The sequence below is a fragment of the Panthera pardus genome, unplaced genomic scaffold, assembly GCF_024362965.1.
Source record: "Panthera pardus isolate Hobbes unplaced genomic scaffold, ASM2436296v1 HiC_scaffold_13, whole genome shotgun sequence".
Lineage (NCBI taxonomy): Eukaryota > Metazoa > Chordata > Mammalia > Carnivora > Felidae > Panthera > Panthera pardus.
The window spans coordinates 141,732,667-141,748,365 of record NW_026526688.1 but is presented as its reverse complement, the minus strand read 5'-3'; the positions used below and the strand labels follow the sequence as shown (position 1 = coordinate 141,748,365).

Sequence of the window (15,699 nt, the reverse complement as noted above, 5' to 3'; positions counted from 1 at the left end):
CCTGCCTTTGGTAACCACCAATTAGTTCTCTGCTCTGTGAGTTCATTTTTTTTTTTTAAAGATTTCATGTATAAGTGAGATTATATGGTATTTGTTATTTTTTGTCTAACTTTTATCAGCATAATGCCCTGAAGGTCCATCCATGTTGTCTCAAATGGCAAGATTTCATTCTTTTCTTATGACTGAATGATAAATATTTCATTGTATACATGTGCCGTATTTTCTTTATCCATTCATCTGTTGATGGACACTTAGGTTGTTTCCATGTTTTGGTTCTTGTAAAATAGTGCTATAATGACCTGCATATAATATTTCATCATGTGAATATACCATAATTTATTTAACCATTTCCCTATTTCCCCCAATGATACACATTTATCTTTTCAATCTTTTGCTAATACAAATGATCCTGCGGTGAATAATCATGTACATAGATCTTGTCAAAGATTATGAATACGTTTGTAGTATAAACTCTGAGAAATAGAATTTTTGAATCAAAAGATATGTGCATTTATAATTTTGATAGGTAATGCCAAATTGCCTTCATAGAGATATTGACAATTTATGTTCTTGCCAGTAAATAGTATTAGAATGCCTATTTTTCCATATACAGTGTAGTTAAAATTTTTGAACTCTTGACAATAGCTGGGTAATGAATGGTATAATCAAGTTTTAATTTATGTTTCTTTTATTATTATTGAGGTTGTGTATCTTTTCATGTGTTAAAAAACCATTTATATTGTTTACTATGGATTTTCTTCATGTTCTATTCCAATTCTTTGTTGATTAGTAGGAGCTCTTTACATAAAATAAATTAGTACATATTGTGTACTATATATAACCTTTTAATTGCTGTGGAAGAGAAATGGACCAAGTTCTATGGGATCACAGATATAAGGCAAATTAATTCTACCTGGAAAAGGGTATGGCAAGAAGTATTTGAACTGGGTCCTGAAAGAATTTTGCAGGGGGGTTGAGAGAAAAGTATTTCAGTGGTACAGAAGCATGAAAGTGAATGATATGGACGAATACTGTCTGCTCTGGCTTGATACAGGATGAAGAGGGAGGTGGCAGAAATATAACTAGAAAGGAGCCTTCCTTTTCAGTGTGCATAGTACCCAGTGGATTCTTTTTTGTTGTTAAGTTAGAGGAGTATTGGGTTCTACCTGGTTACATCCCTATCCCTCCAGCAGTGAATGAGTGCCTGCATTCTTAACCTCTCTTGATATCATCAGTCTTTATTTCTTCTTCATTGTATTCTAATTTATATCTTTTGCTTATTTTTCTTTTGAGCAGTTTGTCTTCTGCTTTTTGAAAATATTTATTAGGGATATTAATTACTGTTAGAATATTTTATCTTTAAATGTTTGCTTTTATCCTATAGAAAATTTTCATTTTATGTCTTCCCCATATTCTCTTCCAGTGCAACTTTAAAAACAATTTTCACTCATCTAAAAACTATAGCATGAGAAATATGCAACGTAAAATAAAACTGGTAAATTATTAGCAGATGATTTCTTTCATGTCTGACAAATGAGAATTATTCAGTAGCTTGATGAGAATCATAGTATTTGTAATTTTAGTGGTGGTTTTAATTTTTTAAGGTACCAATTTTATAATATAGTGAGAAATACTTTTTGTATGGAAATTTTTTTTTTTTTTTAAATCAGAGCTGAGACAGGTTGGAGAGGCTTGTGCTTGCTTCTCTCTTCTCTCGTCATCTTGAATCTCTTCACTCCTCCATGTATGTGCATATACCCATGGTTTGCCAGTGGCAGATCCTAATAAAGAAAGGCCACTTGATCATCTCTGACTCTGGTTCTGTTTCTCTGTTGATAATAGGCTCTTTTTTCATGTATCTCAAATTTTTTGACTGTTGAACATCTTGTGTAGAACAGTTGAGACCGAAGTACCTAGTATTTATGCCTGGGAATGCACATGCCTCTTCTTGTCACAGTGTTCAATCAGTCCAGTCAGAAGTTGAGCTAGGTTTTGGTTTTGTTGTTGCTATGGTTACCACCCGCTTCACATTTCTGCATTTTACCTTGTGCTTAGGGTGGGGGGTGGGTTGCTAGAAGGTTTTTCTCAGCGTTTCTGTTTTATGCTCTGTTTTCTGCCTTGCCTGTGCAGCTGTGCCTCAGAGGGGGGGTCTCTCTGCATACTCTTTCCCCTCCCCTAGTGTAGATTGCTGTTGCTTATTAGTGCCTGCTAGGCTGGTGATGGGTGCAGGAGGGATATTGTTTTCCAAGTCCAGCCTTTTTCTTAAGTAGATGCAGTGTGGCTGGACCTTGGGAATGGGGTTTTCTCAGTATTTCTGTCCCTTCTCCTTTTGGTATTTATTTATTGCAGGTCTTGTGCCAGTGTCCAGGCCCTTCCCCAGCTTTACTGTACTGGTGAGGATACTGTGCTCAGGACTGTTTCCTGACCTACCCCTAAGGGTAGAAGTTTTGGTGTTTTTTTCTTTCTTTTCCCTACACCTGTGCCCTACATGTTTTCAGGGTTACATGCCTTTCTGGCAGCAGTGGCTAACTCTGTGCCTGCACTCTTTAGGAAGTTTTTTCTAGTCTCCTGGCCTGCTCCAGTCTTTCCCAGGAGCATATGGTGGAGGTCTGTGGAAAGGGCCTGTAAATTGAGTGTGAACTCCCCTCGTGTGTGGATTTCCCAGGGAGTTTCTAGTACTAAAATTGTAGCTGATTTTTTTTTCTTCTTACCTGCTTGCCTTCTATACTCTGCCATGGGTGAGAGTGTCCTGAGTATGCATATGGAGTGGGCATGGGGAATGTGGACTGATTCTCCTTGGATTTAAGGCTACTTAGTTGCCCTGTGATCTCAGCTTTGTGATGCATTCAAGAAAAGTCATGATTTTATCCAACTCTCTTATTGTTAGTGCTCTTTCCAGTTTTTATTTTTTAATTTTCATTTGTTTATATTATTATTGACTGTTTTATTCTTTTGGCTTTCACATTGTAAGCATAAGCAGAACTTCTGCATTTAGTTTCATGAATAAACCAGTGTCAGAGATATTAGTGAATTTATTTACAGGATTATACTAAGAAATAAGATGTTCAGATATTTGCATTCCATTAATAATTACATGCCCTAGGCATTTTGTCTTTAGTTCTGTTTAGTTCAGTGTAATTTGACAGAAGTTGTGTATCACCGTGCTGCCCGGATCCTATCCCCCAGTTCCTCTGTGTAAAGGGTTTTTCAGCCTTGAAGGGACTTGGATCTCTGGGGTCACAGATCTTCAGAGGTCTTGAAGTGAGCTTTATTACAGCGTTGATTTTGGGGCACCTGGGTGGCTCAGTTGGTTGGGTGTCCGATCGGCTCAGGTCATGATCTCACGGTTCAGGGTTCGAGCCCTGTGTCGGGTTTCGTGCTGACAGCTCAGAGCCTGGAGCCTGCTTTGGATTCTGTGCCTCCCTCTCTCTCTGCCCCTCCTCCATTCACATTCTGTTTCTCTCTCTCTCAAAAATAAATAAACATTAAAAAAATTATTACAGCACTGATTTTTTCTCATTTATTTGAGTATGGCTATGGAATTATTTTTTCTTTTACACTTTCGGTGTTAAGGGACAGATGAGGCAAGGGGAGAGTTATTACTTGAGTAGTCTCTTATTACTCATTTAATGTATGTGGTTGAGGTACCAAGGTAACTGCAGCAAAATTCTCTTTGATTCAAACTGCCAGGTATTTCTCCCTCACATTGGCAAACCCCTTTTTAGTATGATTTATTTTTATTCCCCAAGGATCACAGTATTTAAACTCTCCTGATAGGGCCTTACATTTGCATGAGCAACAGAGTTCTTCTGGATGCGATTCTAATGAATAAAGATAGCCATTTTTTGAAGGGTCATGGAAAATAAGCAGTCGGTCTACAAAATTAATTATTGACAGCTTTTATTGTGTGTTTTTTTAATTTTGGAAGAAAGTGTTTAATTTTAGAGTTCTATTTGATCTGTGTTATAATGTATTATGCTTTTTTTTTTTTTTTTCTTTATCCCAAACAGTGTTCTGGGGCACCTGGGTGGCTCAGTACATTGAGCATCCAACTCTTGATTTCAGTTCAGGTCATGATCCCAGGATTGTGGAATTGAGCCCCGTGTTAGGCTCCACGCTCAGAATGTGATTTTCTCTCTCTCTCTCCCTCTGCCCCTCTCCTCCGCTTGTGTTCTCTCTCTCTAAAATAAAATAAATCTTAAAAAACAATAGGGGCGTCTGGGTGTCTCAGTCAGTTAATCATCTAACTTGATTTTGGCTCAGGTCAAGATCTCATCTGGCTCTGTGCTGTCAGTGTGGAGCCTGCTTGGGATTCTCTCTCTCCTCTCTCTGCCCCTCTCCAGGTCATGCATGTGCTCTCTCTCTCTCTCTCTCTCTCAAAAATAAATAAACGAACATTAAAAAAAAAACACCTGTGTTCCGTTTGTAACTTAAAAATATTTTTCTTGAATCACCTCAAATATTTTGTGAAACAGAGATCAAAGTAGAAGTAAGTAGGGGTGCCTGAGTGCCTCAGTTGGTTAAACATCTGACTTCAGCTCAGGTCATGATCTCACAGTTCGTGGGTTCCAGCCCTGCATTGGTCTCTGTGCTGACAAATTGGAACCTGCTTTGGATTCTGTGTCTCCCTCCCTCTCTGCCCCTCCCTCACACGTGCGCACACACACGCACTCTCAAAAATAAATAAACATTAAAAAATTTAAAAAGTATAAATAAGTAAATTGCTGTATATCTCAATTCAGTCTCTTTATGTATCAGACTTCTTTTGGGTTTTGCAAATATTTATTAACATAAAAATCACATTTCAGTCCTTGGGAATTTGAGATTAATTGCAATTTGAATGGACAGGTTCAGCCATGATTACAAATTTATTGGTGAAATCAGCATTTATCTAAAGTAAATCTATAGGTTACAGCTAGGACATTTATTTGTTTTATTTTAGATGGAGATTTTATTACCAAAACAGGCGCTCTCAGGGTGCCTGGGTGGCTCAGTCGGTTAAACGTCCTACTTTTGATCTTGGCTCAGATTGTGGTCACATGGTTTGTGGGATGGGGCCCCAGTCAGGCTCTGAGCTGGCAGCATCAAGCCTGGTTGGGATTCCCTCTCTCCTTCTCTCTCTGCTTTTCTCTCTCTCTCAAAATAAATAAATAAACTTAAAAACAAAAACAAAAACAAAAAGCATGTTCTCCAGGCTCCTTCTTTTATTGGCCTCCCTGTTCTTTTACTAAATATAAAATAAAAAATGTGATTTCTCCACTTTGGAAGGTTCAGAATTTTGTGGACTACTTCCAAAGTAGCTGTTGAGGTGTGTTGTATCCATCCACTGGGGCACCTACTTAGACTTGTCATCAGTCCAGAAGGACACCTGTGTCCCATTAAAAATGAGCATTGTCATTATCTGCTATTCTGTTGAATTGCTTGTTAGCTGGGAGGATGCTGTTAATTGTGGTAATTAGGATTCGTTGAGTGCTAAAAGAATGGGAGAGAGAGAATCCCAAGCAGGCTCTGATCTGCACTGACAGCGTGGAGACTGATGCAGGGCTTGAACACATTTTTAAAAAAAAATTATTTTGCCATCATCTGTTTCTTACACATAAATTTTATAGGACCCCATATTAGTTTTCTCTTGCTGCCATAATAAATTACCACAAACTTTGTGGTTTAAAACATCCCAAATTTATTATCTTGCAGTTCTGTGGGTCAAGTCAGCCATGGATCTCACTGGGCTAAAATCAAGGTGTCAGCAGGGCTTCTTTCCAGACTGGAGGGGAAAACCTGTATCCTGTCCATTCCCACTTTTGAGAGGCTACCCACATTCCCCGGCTTGAGGGCCCCTTCCTCCATCTTCAAAGCCAAGAATGGCAGATTCTCTTTCATGCTCAAATTTCTTTTGTCACTTCCCACCTCTGTCAGATGCAGGTGAGAAAGGGGAAAGTTTCTCTACTTTCAGGGACTTGTGTGATTAGATTGTACTCTCTGGATTATCCAAATAATCTCCCTATCTGGAAGTCTTTAGCCCTAAGCACATCTGCAAAGTCCTTTTTGCCATGTAGATATTGCCTTTTTGGAAAGCCATTATTTTGCCTACCACAGAACCCAAACCTTTTTCTAGAATATTATTTAATTTAAAAACTTTATGGTTAAAAGATTATAGGTATGATTTGAATTAATGCTGAGAAAATATATTATCTCTAGCTGTCTTGTTTTTTTTTTTTCTTTTTTTTAGCTTCAAACTCTTACCTGCAATTACCTGCTGAACATATTTTCCTAGATATTTTGTAAACAGCTTGTTAGCTTTTGTTATATACCAGACCACTCAAGAGTTACTTATCATTCCCCACACATCTATGGCTCAGCTGATTTAAGCTTTGGATGGGTGTTTCTTATGACCTTGGCTGAGCTTGCTGCACATCTGTGAGTCTGCAGGTCAGCTGAGAATTGTCCAATCTAGCCTGGGGTTCTGTGGGGGCAGGTCTGTTTCATGTATCTCTCCTTCTCCTGCCTTTGGGCTAGCCCAGGCATGTTCTTATGAAAATGACAGAAATACAAACATACAAGTAGAAACATATGAAGCCTCTTTTTGGACTAAACTTAGAACAGAAAAACTGTCACTTTCACTTATTATATTGGCCACACTAGTCACATGGCCAATCAAGGTGCTAGGAAACATGCTGTACCCCATTAAGTGGGAGGAATTGCAAAGTTACTCAGCAAAGGGACTTGAGAGAGGGGATAAAGAATTGAAGTTAATGATGTAACCAACCCCACACCAAATTCTCTATTGCCCCAAACCGAACTCATCTCTGTGACTACTTTCCTCACAAGAAACCTGTTTTGCTTTCATTTCTGCTCTTAATGATACAGCTCTATGCCTAGTCACACAAGCCAGAAGCCTAGGAAGTATTCTAGAGTCTTTCCCCCTTTCTTTTTCTACGGTATTTTCTTTGTGAATATCTAATGTCTTATCTTCTTCAGCCTATTACCATCACTGCTCTGGAGGCTGTCATATCTCCTGGGGAAGCAAGGGAAGGAATAGTCTTTATATTGTGTCCAATCCAGCTTCCTTCAAATCCATCTCTTATAGTGGGAATAGTCTGTATGAAAATACAGATGTCACTCCTGTTCTGTGGCTTCTCATTGTTTCTAGTGAAGGCCCTCTATGATGTAGATTCTCCAGCCTCATCTTTTGATGTTTTGTGCCCTCTGTTTTACCCTTTGGTTAAGGAGTCACTAAAATATGGCCAGTGGGCCAAAAAATCTGGTCTGCCATCTATTTTGGTATGGTTCATGAACTAGGAATGGTTCTTACATTTTTTAGTGACACATGAAAATTATGAAATTGAAGCCATTGTTCATAAATAAAGCTTTATTGGAACACATCTACACTCATTCATTCTTCAGTGTCTATGGCTGCTTTCACATAGTGGCAGAATTGAGCTATTGAGATAAGTGACCATCAATTATTTGCTGTCTGGTCCCTTGCAGAAAAATTGTGCCCACTTTTCCCTAGTCAGTTAGAATTTATAATGGGTCTCTGTATGTATTTATATTCTATTTGATGACTCAGTACTTTTATTATGTGTTTCTTTGCCTGGCCAACTCTTTATTTTTTTATTTTTTTAATTTAATTTTTCTCTTGCTACTTTTAATGTTTTTTTTTTAAAGTTTATTTATTTATTTTGAGAGAGAGAGAGAGAGAGAGAGAGAGAGAGAGAGGGAAAGAAAGAAAGAGAAAGCACACACAAGCAGGGGAGGGGCAGGGAGAGAGAATCCCAAGCAGGCTCCACACTGTCAGCACAGAGCCAGATGCAGAGCTTGAACTCATGAACCAGGAGATCATGACTGAGTGGAAATCCAGAGTTGGATGCTTAAATGACTGAACCACCTAGGTGCCCCACTCTACTTTTTAAAATAGTAGCTTTATTGAGATATAATTTACATACCATAAAATTCACCTATTTAATGTGTACAATTCAGTGATCTTTAGTATATTCACACTTTTGCCGCCACCAACGGTGTCATTTTTAGAACATTTTTGTTAACTTACTCCAAAACCCGATGCCCGTTGTCAGTTATGCCCCATTTCTCCAACCCCCTCCTCCAGTCTCGGACAAACACTAAATCTACTTTCAGTCTCTATGGATTTACCCATTCTTGTTCTTTCATATAGATGGAACCATACAATATGTGGTCTTTTGTGACTGGCTTCTTTTCACTGGCATAATGTTTTTCAAGTTCATGCTTTTTGTAGCTTGTATCAGTACTGCATTCCTTTTCACTGCTGATTGATATTTTATTATATGGATATACCACATTTATGTATCCATTCATCTGGGTTATTGGACATCTGAGTTGTTCTTACATTTTGGCCGTTAGTAATGCTGCTGTGAACATTTGTGTACACTTTTTCATGTGGTCATAGGTTTTTGTCTTTCTTGGGTATATACTTGGGCTGATTCTTATCCTTCAAGAATCGATGTTAGGGTCATCTCTTCTAAAACCTTTCCTTAATTTATTAGGCTGGCTTAAATGTCTTCCATATGGCTTTGGCCTGGCTCTGCTAACACTGTCAGAGTACTTACCCCACTGTATTGAAATTATCTGTTTGCATGTCTATCTCTCTACTCCTTTAAATTTCTGGAGAGCAGCACCAATGCCTTATCTAACTTTGGATCACCTGCAAACAGTACAAAAGTTCACTTGATATTTGTTGAATTAGAAAAACTGTAAAGCAGTCTATGCTTTTGAATTAAAATAAACTTTAAAAAATTAAAATAAAATAAACTTTATATTTTGTTATTTTTTCTGTCTTACATTCATTGGCTTTTTTGAAAAAAGTTTCTTGGGACGCCTGGGTGGCTCAGTTGGTTGAGCATCCAACTTCTGCTCAGGTCATGATCTCACGGTTTGTGGGTTAAAGCCCCACATCGGGCTCTGTCAGTGCGGAGCCTGCTTCTGATCTTCTGTCCTTGTCTCTCTCTGCCCCTCCCCTACCCATGCTCTCACTGTCTCAAAAATAAGAAAGAAATATTAAAAAAACAGTTTCTTGGACTATGTATTGAGTAACTGATCTTGAATTTATCTTTTTTTAAGGCCTGCAAAGAGCACAAAAAAAGGTGTAAAAGACAAAACATCAGATGAGAAAACAGATGAAACAGAAAAAATAAAGTCATATTCCTTTATGGAAGACGAACCTGAGGATGATGTCTACTTAAAACGCTTATATCCAAGACAGATACACGAGGTGGAGAAGGCTATTCAGTTACTTAAGAAATTCCAAATTCTAGACTTTACTAATCCAAAGCAAGGTGTTTATCTTGATTTGACACTGGATATGGCACTGGGGAAGAAGGTATGTAGACTCAATTAAAAAAAATTTATTTGTGAACAGTGGCTATATGAATTGCTGTTTCTTAATTTTTCAAGTTCCTATTCCATATAACAATTTTTAGAAAATCTTATGCTTTTTCTGTACTTCAGGATGAAAAATGTTTGTCTTTATTTTCAAAATATAAAGTAGAATGTTGAACATATTCTGCAGAGTTGATGAACATGTATCTCCTATTCACCTGAAAATCACTGGTACAAATGTCAGCAAATTGGTGTTAAAATTAATTGAGGTATTGCTGTAACTTTGAAAAATGACTTAAGCTGCCTGGGTGTCCTATTCCTTTTCTGTAAATGAGAGTTTGGGATTAGCTCAGTTGCTTCAGGTGTGTTCCTTAGAGTCCTGCGTTGAGACTAAGTTTGCATGGATGGGGTGCCACGCCCGTCACTCTTGGCTGTAGCCAAAACCTTTCTGCACTCTATATGCAGTTCCATGGAAGACTTTTATTTATAAAACTCTAAAAGTAGTAAAAATACTGAGTTAGAGCTGAGGTCCATTACAGCTCTAAATTTTTTTAACTGTCTTAAGAAATCTAATTTTCTTGGAAGCAGTGTTTTAATTTTTATTCCAAGGATGTCTTTTTTTGGTCAAACTGAAAGGTACAGGTTTTGAATACAATTGAATAACCTCAACAGCAACAATAGTTGAACACTTAAGAGGAGGAGTACAGTGTAGTGCTTAAGAGAATGGGCTCTGGAATCAGATTACAGTATAGGTCAGAAGCTTGATGTCACCACTTACTTGCTCTTTGACTTTAGGCTTTACAGTTTAACCTCCTCAGATCTATATTTCTACCTCTTTAAATTTTTTTCTTTTTTACATTTATTTATTTTTGAGAGAGAGAGACAGCGTGAGCAGGGGAGGGGCAGAGAGAGAGGGAGACAGAGAATCAGAAGCAGGCTCCAGGCTCCGAGCTGTCAGCACAGAGCCCAATGTGGGGCTTGAACCCACGAACTGTGAGATCATTACTTGAGCTGAAGTCGGATGCTTAACCAACTGAGCCACCTAGGTGCCCCCGATTTTTCTCTCTTGATTAAGGGAGATAAAATGCTTAGTTCATGCTGTTTTTCAGAGGTTTAAATGAAATAATGCATGTAAAGGACTTGATAAGTGTTTAATTATCACAACCAACATTTATGGAAACTTCCTGTGTGCCAGCCACAATGCTAAGTGCTTTGCATGCATTTTCTCACTTAATCCTATAATAATCTCAAAAGAGGAAGCTGAGACAGAAACTGAAGTAACTTCTTCTAGGTCACAGGGTAGAGGGTAGAATTAGGATTTGAATCAAGGTCTTTCTCATTTCTTAGTTCTTATTTATTAGAAACAGTTTATACTGACCATGCTGTAATTTTATTTTATACTATAGTGTTACTGTCCTTTTATTTTAAAAATGTTGTAGTATCCAAGATGATCATTTTCTCAGTCAGCCATTAATGTATAGTTGACCCTTAAACAACATAGGTTTGAACTGTGAGGATCTACTTACATGCAGAGTTTTTTTGATAAGTACAGTACTGTAAATATATTTTCTATTCTTTATTTTCCTAATAACATTTTCTTTTCTCTAGTTTTCTTTGTTATAAGAATGCAGTATATAATACATATAACATACCAAATGTGTGTTAGTTGACTGTTTATGTTATCAGTAAGGCTTTTGGTCAACCATAAGCTATTAGTAGTTAAGTTTTGGGGAGTCAAGTTATATGCAGATTTTCAGTTGTGTTGGAGGTCAGTGCCCCGAACCCCTGAGTTCTTCAAAGGTTAACTGTAGTTTATGATGAAGACATTGTAGGATGACAGACTTCATTTCATAAGTGAAAATCACTTGTAAACTAATAACATTGAAAGGGTACTGTTGTCTTCCTAAGACATTTTTTTGTTTTTGGTAGAGTGCTTGTACAACAAGCCAATATTCCCCCAGGGGATGCTTTTATTGTGATTACTTGCCATTAAAAAATTTACTGAAACCCGGTTGTGACATGTTAATGGCAAAGGAATGCCAGTCAATAAAACTGAGCCTGATACTAAAATATGCGTAAGAGTTTGTGCCCTCTGAAAAAAAAAAAAAAAATCCCCCCACCCCCCAAAAATTCTCAGGTGGTTATCTCTACTCAAAGTTTTGCTAAAAAGATAAACTTTCAGTTTTATTTAGGGAACAACACATTTTCCCTTTCTTCTAGACCTTAAAACTGCACCAAAACTGTGGGCCTACAACTTGTTTCCATTTGAATTCTTTCTGAGTGATATGAGCCACAGGGCTAGACAGGTCCTTGGCTAGGAAACTGAACAAATTAGTTCTGAGGTCCTGTAGAATCTCCACCCATATTTGGGTGCCTCAATGCATGCCATTATATATTTTGGATTTTCCAACTGTCTTCTCAAATATTTCTGGAAGTGGGGGGGCAGTCCATGTTGTTTCAAAATAGTCCCACACAGAAGAGCCTTTCAGGCTTGGCAGCCTGTCTTAGATTAGGGTTAATATCACATAATTATTTAGAGCCAATGGTGGAAACTAGGGATCTCCTACTGAGCAGATTAGCTGGATATTTTTTGTTGTCCAGTATGCATAACTACACTCCTGTCCTCTTTGATGGTGACAAAAATTTGCATGTTCTTTTGAATTTACTTCAAGGCAGTAAACATTTATTGATATCCATTATGTAGAAATCATTGTACTAGGTGCTCAGGAAGATATGGATATGCAAGTACATCTCTTAATATATGAGTGGCTGTGATGAATGATATAGAGATAGAAGCCAAGTCCTGTGGTAGTATGGAGGTGAAGAGATTTAGACTTTCATTTATGGTTTCTTATGAAAGAAACATAGTCTCTTATTTTATTTTTTTAAATGTTTATTTATTTTGAGAGAGAGAGAGTGGGAGAGGGCCAGAGACAGGGAGAAAGAATCCCAAGCAGGCACTGCACTGTCAGCACAGAGCCCGACATAGGGCTTGAACTCACAAACCATGAGGTCATGACCTGAGCTAAAATCAAGAGGTCAAACACTCAATTGACTGAGCCACCCAGGCACCCTGAAATATAGTCTTTATGCTTTAAATTATAATCTGTGAATAGTTCTGGATTAATTAAAGGACATATGGTAAAATTAAAATGTTGAAAATAAAATGTCAGTTTTGTTTTTTATAGATGCGAGATATAGAAAATATAAATGAATTTTTCATAATTATTTTTCCATTGTTGTGTATTTAGAAAAAAGTGGAGCCATTTGCCAGTGTTCTTAGTTTTCCATACCCGTTCGTTTCAGAAATCAATAAAGTTGCTGTATTTACAGGGGTGAGTAACCTTTATTAACTTTTTATATAATTTAATTTTTTTTACATATAACATTAATCAGTGCTTAGATCAGCTGAGTGAGACTATTCATGTAGTCATTTTTTCCATTTGAGGTTATGTCATTAGTTTCAGAAAGAGCTAAATTAGAACATTAATTTTATCATTATTAATCTATCACATTATGTTTCTCACAAGAAACTAAAGAGAAATAGAGAATTCGTCCATCCTACTAGCTCCTGCTACTTGCACTAAGTCCTCTCCTCAAACAAAAACAATAAAATTATTTTAAAGGTAGGCCCACTTAGTCCTATGTAGACACAGAAACCACACTTTTTTTTTTATTTTTATTTTTTTTTGATGTTTATTTTTTTTTTGAGAGAGATAGAGCACAAGCAGGGGAGGGACAGGGAGAGAGGGAGACACAGAATCTGAAACCGGCTGTAGGCTCCAAGCTGTCAGCACAGAGCCCTATGTGGGGCTCAAACTCACAAACCATGAGATCATGACCTGAGCCGAAGTCGAACGCTTAACCGAGACACCCAGGCATCCCAAGAGACCACACTTTTAAAAATATCTAGTCCAGGGGCGCCTGGGTGGCGCAGTCGGTTAAGCGTCCGACTTCAGCCAGGTCACCATCTCGCGGTCCGTGAGTTCGAGCCCCGCGTCAGGCTCTGGGCTGACGGCTCGGAGCCTGGAGCCTGTTTCCGATTCTGTGTCTCCCTCTCTCTCTGCCCCTCCCCCGTTCATGCTCTGTCTCTCTCTGTCCCAAAAATAAATAAAAAACGTTGGAAAAAAAAAAAAATTTAAAAATATCTAGTCTGGAAAGACAGGAAAGTCGAGCTTGTAACAAAGTCATATGGCTCTTTGTCAATCTTGTATTATAAACATTTATTTGTAATGTATTTATGAATTTGTCTTGTAGAGTGTTTTGATTATTCTGTATGTGCCTTACTTTCAAGGAAGAGATTCTTTAACTTCTTTCCAGCAAAGTGGAGCCAAGAGCTGTTGGAATGCTACAAAACTTGAGTAACTTAAGGGAGTGATATATTTTCAAAGTAAAACCAAATGACATAAACGGAACATACAGAAAGAAAATAACTAATACTGTATATTTTTCTTCTGGATTTTCAGACAACTGGCTAAATTTTTTTACGTTTTCATTTTAATTCCAGTTAGTTAACATACAGTGTTATATTAGTTTTAGGTGTACAATATAGTTTTGATACTATCATTTTTAACGTAATTTTTCCTCTTCTATATTGGTTTGATGTCTCCATTTAAATTAGCAAAACTAAATGTATTTTAATCTTTTATTTTTGAAATATGATGTATTGAAGGCATTGGAGAGTTAGATTGGGCTTGGTAGGTTCCTAATATGTCGTTTCAATGTATTTCGTCATGTCGTAGTCAAGAAACACCTTAATCACCTACAAAGTAAACTTGTTCCAGATATAATATTTCTGATGCAACTAATACACAGTTGATACAGTTTTAATTAAGAGTAGAAGCCACAATTTTTACTTTGAAATGTGATATTTTTTCTGACAAAATACTTGAAAGCAGACTGAATTTATTTAAAGATTGATGTTCAAACTATTGTATTTTGATAGAATGCATCAGAGATTAAAATAGCAGAAGAAAATGGAGCTGCATTTGCTGGAGGAACTAGTCTGATTCAGAAGGTACAGTGTTGTTTCATGTTCATTAGTTATAGAAATTGTTCTGTTATCTTTGCCATCCGTTGATTTATTGCATGTGGAACAGAACCACTGTGCTTATATCTTTTGATAAATGGTTAGTAAAGCTTTGTAAAGCAGTGAAAAATTTTCTTATTCTTTTGAGTCTCATAATCAAGCTAAGAAAAAACTATTCAGACAGTCTGATACTAATTTTGCTTGATTTATATTGTGATTTTTTTTTCCTTGCTTCCTGTATGTTTGTGAGAGTTTTGTGGGTAGACTGGAAAGGGTACTATGACTCTGTGATTTTGAATGCAAGATTTAAAATGAAATTTAAATTATTCATGATTTGAAGATCAGATATTTGTTCTGCCTTCTTAGAGTGAAAAGTGTGATTAAATTTACAGATCACAAGGAATAGTATCTGACCTCTGTAGTAATATGATACTTCTCATTACTCTTAACTTGTACTCCTCAACCGCTTCCGAGTGGCATAGGCTCAGCACGAGACAGCAAGTGGCTCTGTAGCCTGCCTGGAGAAAGTAAAGCATTTGTGGAGCAGGCTTGAAACCAGAACAACTTGTTTTTTTTTTTTTTTTTTTTTTAAGAGGTGAGAAGAAGAGGCATGTCTATTGAATTTTGGGAGTTATTTGTGAAAATACAAGCGATTTTCCTTAACAGTTTATAAAATCTTCTAAATTTAATCATTTAACATTTTTTGGTTTTAGAACAGGAGAAAGTGATTTGAAAACTTATCTTTGTTCCATATCCAGATTTTGATTTCAGGGAAGTTTGAACTGGGCCTTTCCTTTGGGATGTCCTTGTAGTTTGTTTTTTTCCCCGCCCCAACAGTACTCTAAATGTGGTAGGGATTCTGGATTTTTAAAAGAAAATTTTTTTTTGTTTTCAATGTTTTATTTTTGAGAGAGAGAGAGAGAGAGAGCGAGCAAGGTAGGGGCAGAGAGAGAGAGAGACAGAATCTGAAGCAGGCTCCAGGCTCTGAGCTCTTAGCCCAGAGTCTGACGTGAGGCTCGAACCATGAGATCTCGATCTGAGCGGAAGTCAGACGCTCAACTGACTGAGCCACCCAGGCACCCCTAGGATTCTGGATTTTTAAGGAAGAGTCTCCAGAATGATTTTTGGGAGTAGCACTAATGGAAAATACAAAGAGATTATGTTTTCATAATCTGAGTCAAAGTCAGAGGGTGGTACCCAGTTCTTTCTGATGCATCATAAACTTTAACTTAATAAAATTTTAACATTCTCTTAATTTTTAAAAAAATAAACAATATCAGAAATTCTTTGGAATTAGAGAGTAGAGCTTAGTTTCC

At 37.2% G+C, this 15,699-nt stretch overlaps 1 protein-coding gene across 2 annotated transcripts in view; it reads left to right on the top strand.

Annotated features, from left to right (window-relative positions):
- Window positions 1–15,699, top strand: part of MRPL1 (mitochondrial ribosomal protein L1) — a 97,886-nt gene that overhangs the window by 16,120 nt on the left and 66,067 nt on the right. For both annotated transcript variants that reach the window (XM_019466697.2, XM_019466689.2), the window contains exons 3-5: window positions 9,097–9,355; window positions 12,606–12,689; window positions 14,300–14,371. In XM_019466697.2, the coding sequence (XP_019322242.1) occupies window positions 9,097–9,355; window positions 12,606–12,689; window positions 14,300–14,371 (415 nt within the window). The remainder of the gene's footprint in view (window positions 1–9,096; window positions 9,356–12,605; window positions 12,690–14,299; window positions 14,372–15,699) is intronic.